Source organism: Saccoglossus kowalevskii, chromosome 18 (genome assembly GCF_978046115.1).
Source record: "Saccoglossus kowalevskii chromosome 18, keSacKowa6.1, whole genome shotgun sequence".
NCBI classification, from domain to species: Eukaryota; Metazoa; Hemichordata; class Enteropneusta; family Harrimaniidae; genus Saccoglossus; species Saccoglossus kowalevskii.
Genome location: NC_140658.1, coordinates 8556795 through 8571133, shown reverse-complemented (window position 1 = coordinate 8571133; position 14339 = coordinate 8556795). Strand labels below are relative to the sequence as shown.

Genomic DNA, 14339 nt, shown 5'->3' with positions numbered 1-14339 from the left:
GCAAATTCACGGGAGAGATGGATTAACATGGGACACAAGTACTTCACGAATGCATTGTATATATTAACAATTAAGTAATTAACATCTCGTTATATTGTGTGATATTCACTACGTATACACTAACATTTGTCAAGAGAAGAGTAAATATTTACCCATGACTAACATATAATTTCATCACAAGCAAGTTTATAAATTAAATGGCAATGAATAACCAGCAGTGTCATGTGAATAAAAATAAAAATGTATGCCCTAATATTTCACAAACATTGTTTGGGAGACGAAAGGCTAGTTCACGAACTAAACAGTGTGTTTCAGAACATATGATTTCTCGTGTCATATACAAATATTAATTTCCTAATCCCTTCACGAGAAAATGATCCCCGTCATAAGCAGAAACGTGTATATCAGTAGAAAATAAAAACGCCTCAGAGAGTGCAAGAAAACCAAATCCTTGGTCAAGAATTTCTTTCCTAAGTGTGGGAGTGATTAATTTCCCCATAGCAAATGAAACGTGTGTAGCACATTTCTCATAGGCAGAATGAAAATTGAGTCTAAAACGCCTATAAAATGGGTAAAAACGACTCGAATTTTTTGCAAATGAGTAAAACGACTGGAATTTATGCATATAATATGTTATCATCGGTTTTTCATTACATTGTACACTATGGCGCTGTATTCTTGTCTTGCGGGGTACCTTGTCATACAGAATATTCATTAGAATTTAACTCTTAAGTTTTGTTAACACCAAACAAGAACCATTATTATAAATTCTCATGCAAGCAAAAAGACGAGTGAGAAGCCTAGAGTAAATATAATTGAGCGAATTCCAAACAATGAACATACTGAGGTATATATTGGTGCTTCTGGGTGTTACAATTACCATACAATTACAAAATGCTATGCGCTCTAAAATACCATATTTAGCCAGATTATTCTGACAATCTGCTCCGGCTTTTGTTACATAATCACCTCCACCATTACATAATATATTCCATACAGGAACGAGTTATGTTTTTTGTTAATATTCATTGTATTATGCATGATAATTTAAGTTTTTAATTTACTAGCTAGCAATTGAACATTATAAGTAGATATTTTTTTAATTTTCTATTCAGCATTTCATTTGAAAGACGATGTGTTGACATGGAATATCAACAAGTATCAACAATATTTTAAAACATTTATTATGTATCATTCTGTTTTGCACCCTTCATATAATATAAAAATGGTCTTTCGCAACTCCGCATATTTTTTTTTAAAATCGTACTCGGCACCCATATAGAACCTGGTTTACTAGGCAATGAGCTATTTTTGTTTCTCTTGGGGCGCTCACTAGAACGCACTGGATGATGGCTAACATGCACAATTGCCCTGCGCACTAAAATACCAGCATTTATTCAGAATATGGCAATATTACATCCCTGACTTTAGAATGGCTAATTTTCACTGGGTTTACATTTCACTGAATTACCATTTCACGCATACTCAGTGGATTCCAAAGTCACGGTTTTAATATTCTATGCTCAATTTTATATATACACTGAACTTTAATTTAGCGCATTTTCCAGTCCGCGAAATAAGCAAAATTAAAACCCAGTGAATAATTTATCCTTTTACAGTATTTGACAATCTCAGCTACCATGACATAAACATATTCCAAGCACCAACAACAACTTTCTTGCCAGTAATTGTTATAACGAGGTAGTTTACTACATTTTATTAGCATTTCATTATTTTAAGGTCATATTATAATAAGCAAATGTGGAATAATATGTTAATACAAATCTATTTTTGTATAATCTGTATTATCTTGTCCTGGCTGGATGTTCACAAACAGAAAATTCATACTGTACCGTAATATTTGAATATTTTCACTAAAGGTAAGTACAAACATCATATGATATTTCAATACATAACATAACTTCTCAGCTATTTTGAAGTAAATACATCTAAATAGAACGGGTACTCCATTTTGTCTGTTTGTTGGTGACTCATTGTCGTTGATTCTGATGACGTTTCTTTTTCTTTTACATTATATTTCATTGCCTGACTTCAATGATCTCTGAATAAATGTCGTAATTAATTAATTTAATTTAATTAATAACAGTGCGATTATACAGACCACGTATTACTTCATATTTATCTACAGTGTTTACCGAGCAATAGCATGATGAATATAGCAATGAACAAGAGTTATTATCACTCAACATCCAGTGTTCCTCTAGTAGCAGCTACAACTGGAGACATGCTTGATTTGTTCGCAAGAAAAACGCCACATAAAGAGGCCTATATCTTTCCGGTAGAAAAGATACGACTAACATTTGCAGATTTGCATAGGCAAGTGAATGCATTAGCCACTGGGTTTCTATGTGTTGGATTAAAACGAGGTGACACTTTGGGTATTTTGTCATCATGTGCACCTGAATATATATTGGTGCAGATGGCTGCTGCAACGATTGGCGTGATACTGGCACGATTTCACATCGCGTTGCCAAATGATAAGCTGAAAAACAGTATGTTAAAAAGTGAGTGCGTTGCTCTGGTTATTGGTACTACTGATGGTGATGTATACAAGCGTTTGGAGCAAATCATACCGGATTTGAAAAAATCAGGTTCTGGAATACTGCAAACAAAGGAATTGAAACTTCAACAGATAATCACTAACGTTTCGGCAGCTCAAGGCAGGTGGAAATCTATAGACCAGATCATGAAATTAGGCGACGTGGATCCTGAAGGTGGTCAAAAGCTACTGGAAGAAACCCGCAAAATGGTCGAGTTTGGTGACCTCTATACCGTTTTCTATACTTCCGGGACCACTGGGCCATCAAAGGGCACACTCCATACATATTTAGCAAATCACAACGTTTACATAATGAGCGCAGATAGATTTGGATGGACGACGGATGACATCCTACTGTCTGCTAATCCATCACTGTCCCATTGCAATTCAGAAATAGCACACATTGTCCCTGTAATACTTGGAATGACATCAGTTATTATTTCCCCTGGTGCAAACGTGCGAGATACAATGACTGCTATACAGGATGAACGTTGCACTGTATTGTTTTCCGGTTATCGAAGTCTCTATAACCTTCTACATCATGACAACATAGATCAATATGATTACTCATCTCTTCATTCTATTCTGACTGGTGGCACCACACTCGCACCAGACTTTATCAAGAATATAAGCACACTATTCCAAGCCAGGGTGTTAATTATTTATGGGTCATCTGAGACCTTATGCACAAGTGGGAGATATGTCACATTGAAGGAAAAAGAAGTTATTGATACAGTCGGGCGCCCACTTGGTCACACCGAAGTTAAAATAGTGAATGAAAATGGTAGAATGGTACCATTCAACACACTGGGTGAGCTACTTATCCGCAGCAATTTCATATTTCGCTCATATATTCAAGATGAAGAAAAGACGAAGAAAGCTAAGAGCATTGATGGGTGGTATAAACCAGGTGATATAGCTAAGATAAACAGCAACGGTTATATAACTATTGTTGGAAAAACAGAAGATGTCATCGTGAAAGGAGGAAATACGATGTACTATGCCATTCTTTTGGACTATATTTTAAGTCATCCCAATGTCAAGGCCGCTTGCATAGTGCCAGTACCAGATGACGAATTCCAAGAAGACTTCTGTGCTTGCGTTTGCTTGATTGAAGAAGCTACATCCTCCTCCTGCGACGAGCTAAAGGATTTCTACATTCGTAATAATGATACATACAATTGTATACCAAAACATGTAATGATCTTTGATGATTTTCCGGAACTCCCAAGCGGCAAAATAGATCAGAAGAGCATGTCCCGGGATGTGTTTGCTAGACTGAATTTGAATGAAGACTGGCTTGAACATCGCGTACAGTAACATGGCAGATGTAATATAAATAGGGACATTTAAAACTGGTTTAGTTAATGCAATATATGTTTTTCTGAATCTAGAAGAGCTGGTCGTTATTTTTATTATTCATGTTTTGTCTAAAATGTCTCGCTTCAATATTGAAGAGAGACAGATGAGATGATATAGAGGGCATTTTTAGATTTTATGTATACAGAATTTCAAATAAAAATAATAGAGTTGTTTTAAAACGAAAACATGAAAACAAATGAAAAAATAAAAGAGGTAATTTTGTTTATTAACATCATTTTATAGTTATAGCATAGGGAAGTTATTTCGAACATGTGAGGTAAGGTGTAATTTTAATTTGTGGTTAAACTTGCTAAAGTCTATAAGTTAATTATATATTATACATTCTGCATGAATATATAAAAGTTTATTTATGTCCGGTTATACAACCCTATGTCATGATTTACTGTGGGGATATGCAAATAGTAGAAATTTTAAAATATCTATTAACATTAAAGTTTATCAATTAGTGAATAAGTAATGTATACTCTCAATGTTAATATTTGCTTGTGCAAAATCACGTGAACACGAGTTAATCGATGCATAGCATTTCTACAATGAAGATTACAATATTAGTATGCTTGACTTTGTCAACATATTTTTTTTTATTTTGGGGATAAAGTATAAAATTGACAAAGGTTAGGTAACAACAATAGGTATAAATAAACTAAATTGTGTAATTTTACATTCAGATATATTTATATATGTTATGCTTTCCATCAATAATTTTATTCTAATGATATAGATTGCTAGTATTGTGGTTTAGAAAATTATATAATTCCTTTACATGATACTTGAAGTACAATTTAAGGCAAGTGCCTACATGTTGGCTTACTATCATACTGTTTTACAAAAACTAGTTTAGATTATTGTTCAGTCATCTGCATTTTTTTTATATAATGACTAATAAATTATTATATGTATAGATTTTTGTTATTCTTACTGTTCTGCATATCAGTTTCTGACTAAGCTACCACGCTGCTGACGAATCCTAATGTAACTGGATTTTGTTATCTGTCTCGTGTTTTCTTAAAGCCAGTCCCTTGTATATAATACATACCTCAAATATTTTTATTGGCGTCTGGCCAATTAAGTGTTCCGAAATACTATGAATAGCATATGTTATCTAATAAATAAAACTGTAAGAGCTCGATTCTATAGCCAGTTATCCAATTGACTTTGTAGAGGAGTGGGGTGACCATTGAAGTAAACACGAACGTCCCATCCTAGGCGTCTCTGCAGGGTGCCACCTACGGCAAAGTCCCATTCCAACCGACGCAAAACATTGGTGAACAATACACTGGACGTCAGAGAAAATAGATCAATGCGACCAAGCTATGCTGGCGCAAGAACACTTGTGTCCTGGGGTCTAACGAATGTTTGGTAACTCACCAAGTCTACCAAAACACTGTGACTCATTATTGGATGCGTCTAACAACATGGAGACGGAACTGCAGGTATGTATGGTAGCTAGGTTAGAAGGAGAGATAAAAGACATTCCCAAGAGTTATCTGAGTGAGGACAACATTTTTCTCTTGTAAAGTTGATATACTAGAGTTATGCAATAAAGTAGTTAAAGCGCCCCTTGCCTAGAACAGCTCTTTTTATGTTTCAGTCATTGAAATATTATGTTCCAAAATAAACCCTTTGCCCGTGGACAAAACAAAGGAATTGACATATTGTATAGTTCACTAAATAATTTTAGTCAGTATCTCGAATATATTGGAAAGACACAGTTTGCGTTGTACAGTATTAAATATAATTGCGAAAATGCTAAAAAATAATATTCGGATCGTGCGAGATATCTTTTATTTTGAAAATAAACGTCATTTGCATCAACATCAGATACAATGGAGTGTGCGATGGTAATATGAGTACGTCATTGATTGCAAACTATCCCTCAGACACGAATATCTGAAAAAATACATAATATATATATACAAAAACCCTAACATTTATTGAACATTCAACTTAGAAAAACAACCCTTAGAACCCCGTCGGCAAGCCAGTCACACTGGTTCTCACTGCAATAGGTTGCGACCCCCTGCCAAATTCTAAGGCCAATTAAAAACCTGATACAAACACGTAACGTGTTGTGTGATAGCATAAAAACAAACAACAGCATTGAATGAAATGTATTGAATTAGACACACAAATTAAACAACAAGATAGACCAAAACGACAATTTGAATTACAAAAGCGTAAAAACAACCTCTGAACCATAACAGTCACAAATGAATTTGTAATTTTTCATTTTCCAAGAAACATTTGTAGTCCAAATGTATTCGAACCTCTCGTCCTGTTTAACAAGATTGAAGTACTGGTTTTTGGATTCATTTCCGATGGTGAGTTTTAACAATCTCCAACGGACCCTAAAAAGAACGTCCATTTTGTTTATTTCGCCGGGAGATATGGATAGCAACTTTTGCAGTGATAAGGATAAAAGAAAAATACTCTCACACTGACGAGAGAGAAATCTACGAGAGTGTTGAGATGGCAGAATAACGAACCACCAAGAGTAACCGTCAAACCAGGTAAAAATCCTTAGAAATGCGCGAAATGAAGCAAACAACCCGTATTATTTATAAACTAAACTAAATCAACACGTTTGCTGATGATTTATGTTTAATTGATTTGAAATATTTATTAATAATGAACCTTTGTACATGATATAATAACCTTAAATCCACAAAAAGGTTATATAAATAAATGCACACACGTATGAGAATGTTGTAAAACACTATTCATGATTTACCTTAACCTCCGTAGGACAAGGCAAGTTTTGCGTAGAGAAACAAGGCACCCTCAATATCGATTTGTCGATTTGATCTTAGACAATTATATTTCCGTGTTACCCAAGGGAATGATGTGTATCCAGTTGGTTCAAATCATTCAATGTTAGAATGTTGTGTTGATTCGGTCGTGGTTTGAATGCCGACATGAGCACCTCGACATTCTGAGTTAGGTCATGTGTGTCAAATTACTCCTTATATAGAGTGTTGGTCAAAATGTACATTCTCAATATTTATGTACTTCCACATGTGAACAATTTAGAACTGTGATATAACATTGATCCGATTAAAACGAGGATGTTTGACTCTAGAAGCATTATTCATTGTGTCAGAAAAGAGACCCTTTCAAGACCACTAACACCGGCACAAACCATACATATCTAAAAATTGGAAAACAATGTTTAGCAATGTATTATTATCAATTATTTTTGGATTTTAGCTGTGGTATAATAACTAATTAAAGACGTATTGACCGTCAAATGTGCTGTGATGATGACGAGTTTGGCGTCCCAATAATGCCTACCTGAATGTATTCCAATGCGTAATTTTAACTTATATTGTGCTCTATGTCTCATGTTCAATGTCTTGATTGCTTATAATAGGGCAAACGCCATACACTCTATCTCCCTTGCACGGCAGTCGCAATTACGGATGGGAAGACCCGATACAACCATATAAGCGTCACCAACCGCCTCAACCTGTATTCAAGCGGTGTGATAATTGGCTGAATTGAAAATAGAACTCGATATGCAAATCAGAACAGCGACGCTGTCCCTTGTTCGCTGCTAATTATCGTTTATACTTATATATTGTTCAAAGTTTGTATCGGAAAAGTACCTATTATATACACAAGTGTTTTTTTTTTGTGTGTAATCCGTAAATCTTGAAAATGTGCTTCTTACTTTATCGCAGAGCGATACAAATAGTAGATGTGATAACACTGTATTTACAAATGTACATTTATAATATCTGTATAAACAATATTAGCATACACGTCAATGATATGTGCGGAATATCACGCCCAACTTTTCAAACATTGTAAACAAGTTGTCAATAATCGCAATAAATTTCGTGTATGAATCATTTAGAGAAGCGATGACATGAAGGGTGGGAGATATGGTAAAAAAATGATCAAAATATAACATAAATAAAGCAACAGGCGATATATTATAAATATATTACAGATGAATTGTTCCAATATTTAACCTTTATTATGGTTGACACTATAAACATTCAAAACAATCAGAGTTTCCAGAAACAGTAATCTGAATCTAAATCAAATATACAAAACAAGCATGGCTTCTATCTTCGAAAGAGTACTAGATTTGTACTAGAATTAATTATCACATTAAGATAAAACTTGGTACATGTGTAAACTGACTACTTCCTTCAATATACCATACGTATGTAAAAGCCAGTAGTATGGGTTTATACGTGAACTGAATTCTACCTTCGGTTTGATACGTAAACTTACTAATCTGTTATATATACTTTGCAATAATAATTACATATATAAAGGCAAGTAGTATGGATTGATCCGTAAACTGACTGCAAACCTTAATATGGAATGCAATAAGAACTACGCTATTTATTTATTTATTTATTTATTTATTTATTTATTTATTTATTTATTTATTTATTTATTTATTTATTTATTTATTTATTTATTTATTTATTTATTGCTTCCCTTTTGTAACAGGGCTTCACTATGTAAATTACGAGCTGCACCAAATAAAAATTACATTTCAGTCAAAGACTAATGAACAAACTTTTGTTAGACAAAAAGAAACTAAGTTACATGAACTAGAATAACAAAATATAACAACAACAACATCTAAAAGCAGAAAAAAATAAGAAAACTAAAATATAAGAAGTACATTGGAAAAATATTAAATATTATCTGTATACTTCTTTCTACTCTCCTTGTCATCAATTAAGAATTTTTTTGTAAAAGTATCAATTTCGTCACACAGGACTGAATTATACTGCCTTGTACTGTCACCCAGGATTAAACAGATCACTTCTTTGTTTGCTATGAGGTCTTTATGTAAATTTATTCCGTTTTTGTTACATAGGAGCATTTCAATCCTTTCCATTAGGGTTTTTCTCTGTGCTGAGAAACATTCACAATGTAATATGAAATGCTCAAGTGTTTCAGGTTCCTTTTTGCAGCATGGACAGATACAATCATTGTTATCCAAGTTTCCTTCTCTCATATGCCAAACCAAGAGTGCAGGATCTTGCCTTGAATTTTAATTGGGTGCCCTTGAAGTTGGATAAAAAATTTAAATATTTCCCACAATATTTTAAATTTGTTATAAATTTTCTATAATAAACGAGACTTGATTTCTCTGCCATTTTTTATTTCCATTGAATCTCTTCACTGTTTACTATCATATTTTTAATATTTCTTTCAGACAGATTAGTGAATTGACGTTTGTTTATCTTTATAGTTCTTTCTATATCTTCAATGCTATTTAGCTGTGGCTAGGTCTTATTCAGATTATTCTCTTTAAATGCAGTTAGTTTATTAAAAATAACGTTTGACCATCTGGTTGATTACATTAAAAAAAACCTCTTGTATTAATTCAGTTTTAATAAACTGACTCTACTTTTCATAGTTATCCACCCCAGGTCCCCGAGAACGGCTTCGTTTGCTGTGTATCGACATGCTCCTAGAATACGCTTTCCCATTGTACGTTGCATTCTTTCTATTTTTTCCATATCTGTTGAACTAAATATTAGTAACTCACAGGCATACTCTAAGGCAGGTATAATAATGTGGTTCCACAGAGATATACCATATTCTACTCTATTCACATTGCCATGGTTACCAAGAATTGATTTCATAATGGGAATAACTTGTTTAACTTTTCAGACATTTTCGCACATTGTGTATGATCTGACAAGTTACGTGTAATCCATCCACCCAACTATTTATACTCAGAAGCTTCTTTTATATTTGAGTTCCTAATCTGCCAATCTTTGTTTTTGTTAACTTTCATATTAATGATCAACACGTTTGACTTTTCCTCGTTAATTGTCATCTTCCAAAGTTTGCAGAAATGGTGAGTTGGTCCTTATTTGTTGCAATAAGTACCACATCATCAGCAAAAAACATTCCATTTATACAAATTTCATCTAATTTAACACCAAGTAGTGAATCATTTGACAGTTTTTTGAATTCATTTATGTAAATTGAGAATAACGTTGGGGCTAAAACACATCCTTGTTTTAAACCCTCATTCTGTGTAAAATGATCTGTTTCAATATCGCAAAATGATAATTTACTTTCAATATGGTTATATGTATTTTTTTATTATACGCCATAACTTGCCCTTTACACCATTCTGCCATAAAGCATACCATAAACCTTCTCTACCAATGCTGTCATAAGCCTTTTTAAAATCTAAAAAGGAAAAAATATGTATGCTTTTTTAGGTGTTTACGAATTGAAGCTATTCTTTTTAGAATGAACACTTGGTCAATTGGCCGTCTGTTTTTCCTGAAACCCCCTTGAATTTCCCCTAAAATATTATTAGATTCCATCAAATTGGATAATTCTTTTTCAACTATTTTACTATAAATTTTTCCATTAACTGAGCTGAGTGAAATGCCTCGATAGTTATTCAGATTTTTTATATTGCCTTTCTTGTGTAATGGTATTATTATGCTTTTTCCCCAATCAACAGGGACAATCTCAAGGTGGAGACACATATTAACATAAATTTTAATGAATTTGTCACTACTTTGCCACCACCTTTAGAATATTTTATATCGGTAGTGACAACAATATTATGTATGCCATTCTAAACATTCGAACTTTAAAACGTATAGCTCAGACTCGTTAGACACCAACCCTCTGAAATTTACATATCCTACCCGTAATTTTGCTGCAAGTGGTTTTGATTTGTTGGATTTTCGTCTTGTTTTATGGGTAGCTTTATGGCAGTTAGGAGTGTTAGATGAAACACTACTGGACATGCATGTATGGCTTTCAGTTTTCACTACTTTATCAAAGAAAACATTTGAGTTTGTAGCATTTGGTAAAATTATATCATTCTTAAAAGTCTCATTAATGCCCAGTTGGTACTGGTTTAAATATTCTATAAGAGTCTCTTTTTTGCGTTCTTCTTTGGCGTACTAAATAAAGGCTCTACTATATAACTGACTAAAGTCCTCAATATTCCATGTTACAGTGAATACATATATACTTGTTTGTAGTAGGGTTTGATATGTAAACTGAATTCTGCACTCAATATACTATGCGAAAATAAGTACGAATATAAGGCTAGTATTATGGGATGTTATGTAAACTGAAATCTTCCCTCAACATACCATGTGAAAACGAGTTCGTATGGTTGGTCAGCAGTATTGGTTGAAACTGACTAATGCCCTCAATATATCATGTGATAATGTGTTCGTATGTCTTAGCCAGTAGTATGGTTTGATACGCAAACTGACCACTACCCTCAATATACCATGCAATAATGAGTTTTGACCGTAGTGCTGTTTACTGTAATCGGTAACGATCGCACTAGTCGGATTGAAAGATTGATCGATAAATAGTTAGATACGTTTGCAAACTTGCCGTTGTCTAACCGTATCCCGCAGTAAAATGTTAGAAACAAATTTTGAAAGTCGAGATGGAGCCCAAAATGTATCACAAGCCATGCGTGCTATATAGATAATGTAAGAAAATAGCGTACAAAGTTGTGAAGTACTTGCATCGGCGACCACCTGACCACTTCCCAATTTTATGCTTTATTACTTTAGAGCTTTTATATTCATTAAAGAAAGATAAATAATTCATTCCACGACATCGACACCGATATCTTTGATGAAAAGATTGAGAGATTTAGCTTGAATAACATCTTGTAGGAAGATATAGTTAAAGTTGCATTCATCATTGCATCACTTCGAAATGAAAACTCTAACCCTGGTAAACTCGGACGATTAACATATGATGATTCATTGAGTTTGTATGTGAAAGAAGTCCTATTCAGCACAGGTGTATGTCAGATGTGTATTCGTTTAAGCTAGCATTCTGCTCGTTATTCCATTACTTGTATTGATGATCAAGTCTTTGAATATTTATCTTCATTTTCATTTAAGATGAGTGCCTACCATTAACATAGATGAGAACACATCCAAGAATAGTAATATGTTGTGCTTCCCATCACCAATTTTATTTTTTGAATTATAAATACACACAATTGTCTTCTGTACAAACTATTTAAATGTATTTTTTGTGATTGTGAATTCCTTTATGAGTGTGTATCTATTATTGTTGCTAAGTCGCTTGTGATATGTTCTCGGACTAGTAAATTGTCATTGATGAGTATGAATCTAAATATCGTTTGTGTATGTGGTTAACTCTTCTGTAATTTAGATTAACTTCCTGTACTAATTAATTGTTTATATCATAGTAACCATCTAACCTTGGGTCTAACATATGTCTGGTGACTCGCCCGATCTAGCCAAACAATATTATTAATTATTGACGGCCAGAATGAAATTAGCGATCCAGAGACAGTACTGGGGTCTGAGAATTGAATCCTGTGGGCTCAGACTAAACATGAGCACTCACACCAGATTAGAAGGAACGACAAATATACAGCCCTAAGAATTATCTGAGTGAAGACAACATGTTTCTCACGTAAAGTTGACTACCATCAATTCTGATATCCTTGAGGTTATCCAATAAAGTAGTTAAAACGTATATTACTCTGTGATGGTGAGTTATTTTTTCCCTTGTCCAGAACAACCCTTTTTATGTTTCAGTCATTGGAATATTACTTTTCAAACTGAATCATTTGCCTGTGAGAAAACTATAAAAAAAGACGTTTTATAGTTCAGTTTAATTAAAAATATATTTAAAAAAATGACTTTTGAACTTCTGGGTTTGACACAGTTTGTATTGTACAGTGCAAAAAGGCTAAACAATAAATAATAGAATCGTCAACGATATATAATATTTGAGAATCATACGCATCAACATCGTATACAACAACGCTGTAGCGCATTGGGGGTAATACAATTAGGTTATTGAAAGCAAAGTATCTTTCAGGCACGAATCTCTGTAAATAAAATGTATTGCTTGCAATTGTGGATACTGTCTTTCAGAATTTTGTAATTGCAATCAGGTAAATATGTTGAAAGCCGTAATTAATATGACCCAGTTTTATGAGTTAATATATTGACCTGGCATGTGTTATTCCTGCATAATTTGCAACACTGTCGTTATAGTAACTATAGATCATATTTAATTTATACTAGTTATGAAGAATATTAAAATACGCAGAAATTAATATATACTGAATATGATAAATGAATTTTAATGTGGTAAATCTCTCATGGTGGAAATTCCCAACTCAGAAATAGCTGATATCGTTTCACATTCAGTTTGCAACTTCATTTTCTTGTGATTAAGACTGACTGACTTCGTCAACGCAATTCCTAAACGCTTACCTATCAACGTAATTGTCGCTGAACGTTGGACAATCTTGCTGAAGGCACACTATTTTAAAATAGGCGTAACGAAGTTAATGTTTATAATTGTTTACAGTAAAGACTCGTATATATATTTCTGTTCTATTTTTATAGAAGAGCTTTCCCAAATAAAAGAAATTAGAGTTAGTCTGTAAAGTGAGTGTGTTATTGTTTGCTGTCTTAAAAACATAAGTTTTTTCACACAAAATCCTGCAGACCTCACATTATTATATTTCTGTCAAGTTTCCACATCCAAAAATACACATTCTATTTAATTTATTTTATTTATAATATTTTCACTGAATTCTTAAAAACTAAGTTACCATTTACAAATTAATTTGTTGGACACTATCTAATCTTAATATGTTGCAATCCATATCCTTATATTTGAATCTATTACAAGACATTTTTATAATTTATTTTAGAAGCATAACAATACAACGACTAGATTTGGTGTCACAGTTTGTTTCCAATTGATATTGGAATAATGCCAGCAATAATTAATAAAGCTAGTTCAGCATACAATTTATTCCCGACATTATATTCAATGGCTAGTTCTCAGGATCTACAGCAGTGATAAATAAACAAAACTCATTTTGATGCATTTTTTTAAGAGAGTACCATTTCAAGCTACATGATGTCTAGAAAATAACCCGAAACCAATCAACCCATCTTCCACCCACCACAAAAAATGTCAGCCATAATTGAACAACCAAGAAAGCAACAAATATCAGGCTGCATCCTGAAAACAACGAGATAGCAACCAATCATTGCAAACATGAACCCACCCCTCTCAATACACCATACATCATTAATGGTTCCATACTCTTTGCATATATGTACAGCAAGCTTAGCCAATAGATGCACCCGTCTCATCACATATCAGTCATTATAAGACACGTAATTTTTTTTTCAATGTTATTTATATTGGTGTATTGTACTGTGGTGTGTGACGCAATGAACTTTCCTTAAGTTCCCTTATTATTATATGTTTATACTCAGACTGCCTTTTCGAAGCAATTATTTTTTCCCGGGTGTATCCTTGAGTGATGCCCAATCTGCACTAATCCATGGTTGTTAAAAATATATTTGTTTGTTTTGGTTTTCTGACAAGTTGTAATAGGAGTTTACATTGA

At 33.3% G+C, this 14339-nt stretch overlaps 1 protein-coding gene across 1 annotated transcript; it reads left to right on the top strand.

The window, feature by feature from the left end:
• The first annotated feature begins 1809 nt into the window (after positions 1-1809).
• Positions 1810-4842, top strand: LOC100375723 (medium-chain acyl-CoA ligase ACSF2, mitochondrial-like). The gene is made up of 2 exons (XM_002736491.3): positions 1810-1880; positions 2150-4842. Exon 2 carries the CDS (start codon positions 2168-2170, stop codon positions 3878-3880), a length of 1713 nt encoding a protein of 570 aa, XP_002736537.3. The 5' UTR covers positions 1810-1880; positions 2150-2167; the 3' UTR covers positions 3881-4842.
• The last annotated feature ends 9497 nt before the right edge of the window (positions 4843-14339 follow it).